We start from the raw sequence: 5227 nt of genomic DNA, 5'->3' as shown, positions 1-5227 counted from the left end.
CAGTACATTTGTTGTTTTTGTTATTTTTCTGCTTTATTTTAGTTTTTAAGACTTCATTAATTAAATACATTTTGTCTTCATGACATAAATCAACGAAAGGCTACAGTGTAACTCAATTAAATCAATAAATATTTAGCAAAATCTGCTGGATGAGACATCAAAAATGATAAATGAAATAATAAAACTTTAAGCTACTCTCATGTCATGGAGGAAACAGATGTTTTTTAGCTGCTGAGTTGTTGAAATGATGTTGAATCTCATGTTGTGCTGTTTATAGACCTGCCCTCTGATTTGACTGATGCAGGAGGAGCCTCATGGAAGCATTTTCATGTGGATTCAGTGTATTTAAAGGAAATTTCCAGACTTGAAGACATATTAGTCACATTGTGAACATGGCTGACAGACAGCTCACACTGTTGGTGGTTGCTGTGTTTGTTTGGAGTGGTGCTGAAGGTTGGAGCATAACAGAGTCTGAACCAGCAGTGAAAAGACCTGGAGAGTCCCACAGACTCACCTGTACAACATCTGGAATATCATTTAGTAGCTACTGGATGAACTGGATCAGACAGACTCCTGGTAAAGGACTGGAATGTATCGCTAATATCAGATATAACAGTGATACCATCTATTACTCTCAGTCAGTTCAAGGCAGGTTCACCATCTCCAGAGACAACAGCAAAGAGCAGCTGTATCTGCAGATGAACAGCCTGAAGACTGAAGATTCTGCTGTTTATTATTGTGCTCGAGGGTCACGGTGATTGAAGTTTGTTGAACAGCTGTACAAAAACCTACAGTCCTCATCAGACATGAAAAACATCCTCAGTTTAGATAATTCTCTCATATATAAACGTCTTTTTTTTCAAAAAATAATCAGTAACATTTCAATTGTTTTTTAAAGGCATATCTAAGAAATAACTGTTTCTAAACATAAATTTTAATCACAAATTCAATTTCTTGTCACTGAAGCTGCTTGTCAAATTGTTGCCTCTTAACTTGAACAAACATTTAGTAAAAATGCAGTCTCCAGTATATGCTGTCTGAATTTATTGGGTTCTTTTTGTATCTACCTGTCCAGCAGTGTCTGAAAAGCAATACTGTTGAATGAATTATCATGATGCAATAAAATAATACTGAAACTAACATTTCAAACACTCCCTACATTTTTTTTCTTGGCCTGTTGTGACTGTCTCCTAAATGCTAAATGTCTCACAGGCAGATAGTAAAAAGTGTCTGAACCCTTGTAGCATGAAGCCACTACAGGAGGAGCCCTCAGACCAGGAATGATTTTAACAACACACTGCTATTATTTTTTTTTCATTTAATTTAATTCATATTACAACACCTTTCCAGCTTCTCTTTCTTTGAAGTGGTAAAGCCAGAACATTTATTCTAATATTGGTTTCATTTAAAATCAACATTTCGTGTTTGCTCATTAACCATCAGTCATATACAATCAGAACTTCTTGTGTGCAGCCTCAGATTCCATGAACATGTGAACAAATTGTGTATTAAAAGGTTTTTCATCATTCTGAAGAGTGAAGCTGAAGCATTCTAATCAAGCTGTCAGGGTTTTTAATTCTGTGCATTAAGAGGCCCAGCAAACATTCTGACTCTGAAGTGTAGTTGAAATGATTTTGAATATCAGCTCACAAAGTTGTTGCTGTCTTAACTGGTTGAGAGGGAAACCTGCAAGTTATCTCAACCTGTTTGAAGGAGTTGTGCTGTAGACCTGCTATCGATGTTGTTTGAATGTTAACTCTTTATACATCACATTATAATCATTATAATCAGAACAAATATCTGTCACAAATAACCACAATGTGGAGCAGAAAATGTAACTTCCACAGACAATTAAATTTCCAGACAAACACAAATCACAAGTTCATCTGGTCTGAATCAAAACTGTCATTGCACGTTCTAAAGGTTTACAGTTAGTCTGATGATAAAGTCTAATATCCAGTTTGATGCATCCTGTGAGGAGGAGTCAATGCAAAACTTGTATATCTAATTTCCAGCTCTACATATGTGGCTGCAGAGAGTGAGACAGAGCAGTGGACTCACAGTTTACCAAGATGAGCTTCAGCGTTGGACTGCTGCTTTTAACTCTCTGCTGGGCCGGTGAGAAACTATTCACACATCTGAATCTGGCCTCAACAAATCACAAACTCACAACTATTTTCTTTTGTCTTGACAGGTGTTGAAGCCCAGACTCTGATACAATCTGGATCAGCAGTTAAAAGACCTGGAGAATCTCACAGACTCACCTGTACAGCCTCTGGAGTCACAATCAGTGGTTTTACTATGCACTGGATCAGACAGACTCCTGGAAAAGGACTGGAGTGGATCTCTTATATTAGCAGCGGTGGCAGCACTCAATACTCTCAGTCAGTTCAAGGTCGATTTACCAGCTCCAGAAACAACAACGTCCTGCAGGTGTATCTGCAGATGAACAGCCTGAAGACTGAAGATTCTGCTGTTTATTATTGTGCTCAAGAGACACAGTGACTGAAGTTGTGTTAGCAGCTGTACAAAAACCTGCAGTAGTCGTCTCTTTGAGTGATACAGCTCATGTATGAAGGATTCTTTCTATATTTTTTATTCTTTATTATATAAATATGATGCATTTTACACTGATATTTAAAAAAACATTCATATTTCACTTTACACAGCTTTTTTAAAATATGTATGTGTTTGCAGACAAGTTCTTTAGAAAAAGGTAAATGATATTTTATTTGAATCATTAAACCTATTAATAAACAATGTACAAGACCAACAACTGGTCCATAAAGAAGTCTGAAAACAGACTCTGTTTGCTGACAGTAAACACATTTCTACTGACTGATGACAATATTGTCTATAATATATCTGCTGTCTACATTAGATCATAACATGTGAGTGAAAAAAAAGTTGACCTTGATGTTGTTTGGATGGAGCTAAATGTAAAAAGATTTTTCATGACTGAAGAAAATGTATTGATGTATTAATCAAACCACCGGTGTGTTTTATTTAAGAAACAAAGACAAATGTTGTGTTCATATTAACATATTACCAAATAATAAGAATAATACAAAAAGAGAAATATTACAAATAGATATTTAATTTGAACAATATGTCAGAAATGAATAAATAATTTAATTTCTAAGACAACCACACACTGATTAATGTGAAATATGTTGCTTCATATCAGCTAATACATGTTTTTCTGGGATTTGTTGCACATTCAGTTCACAAGCTGCAGTTCTTCTCTGCAACCTTCAAGTTTATCTGAGTCTGTAAATATCTGCAAAGACTGAAACCATTAAAATGAGTTCATGCAAACACTTGCTAAACCTTTTTTTAATGTAGGTGTTATTTACATGATACTGGATGGTGTCACTTCCTTGTGTGCACGAAATAAATTCTAAAAAATTGCTGCATTCAGAAACATCCTATACACTGTTTCTGTGACTGAGAAAGGAGTAAATCAGTTTTTCTCAGGTAAAAAGCACATATAGCATCAAAAGTAGTTCCTAATCATCTGAAAACATGCTAACTGCACGATAAACATGGGTTACAGAATATTAATGGTGGTTGGTCTTTTAGCTTTCATGGTTGCAAACTTGTTGTTCATTGATTCTTTGTGATAATATTTATTTAACACAAATTTTCAGTAAATGTTTGCAGAAAAAACAGCCTCAGTTGAGTGACTTTGAAATAAAAAGCATCAAATGTGAGGGAGACGAAGACAGAGAACAGATAAAGTCAAACTCTTCTATCGTCTCCAGTTAGTCCAACATTCAGGCTTCATGTGTTTGATTCTATGCAAACTCATTGAGCTTCCTTCCTACTCAGCTATAAAAACCTCACACCAGGATGTGGAGTGAATTTAACTGAACATCTGTCTCAACAGAAACCATGTTGTCTGTAACTCTGCTGCTGCTGTTGGCAGCTGGATCCTGTGAGTCTCTTCTGATGTGTCGTAGTCAACAGTTCTTCTTTAGCAGCAACTTAATCATTTGTCATAAAATCTGTTTTTCTGTTGACAGGTGTGAAGTGTGAACAGTTGACTCAGCCAGAATCTGTGACTGTGCAGCCAGGTCAACGTCTCTCCATCACCTGTCAGGTCTCTTATTCTGTGAACAGCTACTACACAGCTTGGATCAGACAACCTGCAGGAAAAGGACTGGAGTGGATTGGACAAAGAGTTAGTACCACGACATACTATAAAGATTCACTGAAGAACAAGTTCAGTATCGAATTAGACTCTTCCAGCAACACAGTGACTCTGAATGGACAGAATATGCAGCCTGAAGACTCTGCTGTGTATTACTGTGCCAGATACACACAGTGACACAAATGATCAGTAGACCTGAACAAAAACCCCTCAGTGCCTGAACACTGTAACATGAAGCCACCAGAGGAGGAACCCTCAGACCAGGAATGAATTCAAACTCTTCATTCAAAGTTTAAAATGTGTCTTCTTTGTTTGACTCACAGTATTTAAAGCACTGAGCTGGACTGAGATTAAAATGATGAAAACAAAGCATTAATAAGCCCCTCATGTTAGCAAAGTTCATATTTTAGCATCCTGGTAGCTGAACTGTGAGTTTCTCAAAACTGGTTGTTCTCAGATTCAAATATTTAAAGTTATCGGCGACTTCAAAGCTTTAAAATTCTACATATAAAAACAAAAGAATTAGGCACCAGTTTAAATTTTATATAAACTAATTATATTTAGTTGGCAAAAATTAATTTTAAAAATGGCTGAACCATTGCTTCACACATGTAAAATATTTTTGCACTAAGAACAGTATTGTCTACTTTTTGCACTGTATCCTCATTCTAGCAATTGATATGTTGCACTCCTGTGAATATATATTTGTTTGTAGATGCGTAAATATCTGCAAAAGAATATATATTCACAGGAATATATATTAATAATATATCATATTATTAATTTATATTATTGTTATCATTGATTCCACAGTTATTTTATTATTCTCTTTTCCTTATTCCTGGAGTGACACCAACAGCCAAAACCAAATTCTTTGTTTGTTGTGTCCATACTTGGCCATTAAAGCTGATTCTGATAGAAACAACAACAACAACAACAACAACAACAACAACAACAACAACAACAATAATAATAATAATAATAATTATTATTATTATTATTATTATTATTATTATTATTATTATTATTATTATTATTATTATTATTATTATCATCATCATCATCATCATCATC

The 5227-nt window shown here is 35.0% G+C and overlaps 2 gene segments (V, D, J or C); both read left to right on the top strand.

Moving 5' to 3' along the window:
• The first annotated feature begins 1834 nt into the window (after positions 1-1834).
• Positions 1835-3083, top strand: LOC129348391 (Ig heavy chain V region 914-like). The segment is given in 2 exon segments: positions 1835-2118; positions 2195-3083. Coding segments are annotated over 2 exon segments (357 nt in total).
• Positions 3084-3882: 799 nt separating this feature from the next.
• On the top strand, positions 3883-4330 carry LOC129347242 (Ig heavy chain V region 5A-like). The segment is given in 2 exon segments: positions 3883-3937; positions 4026-4330. Coding segments are annotated over 2 exon segments (348 nt in total).
• Positions 4331-5227: the final 897 nt, after the last annotated feature.

Source organism: Amphiprion ocellaris, unplaced genomic scaffold, assembly GCF_022539595.1.
Source record: "Amphiprion ocellaris isolate individual 3 ecotype Okinawa unplaced genomic scaffold, ASM2253959v1 Aocel_unscaffolded132, whole genome shotgun sequence".
Classification (NCBI taxonomy): domain Eukaryota; kingdom Metazoa; phylum Chordata; class Actinopteri; family Pomacentridae; genus Amphiprion; species Amphiprion ocellaris.
Note: the sequence above shows the minus strand (reverse complement) of the source record. Positions and strands in the feature narration are given on the sequence as shown.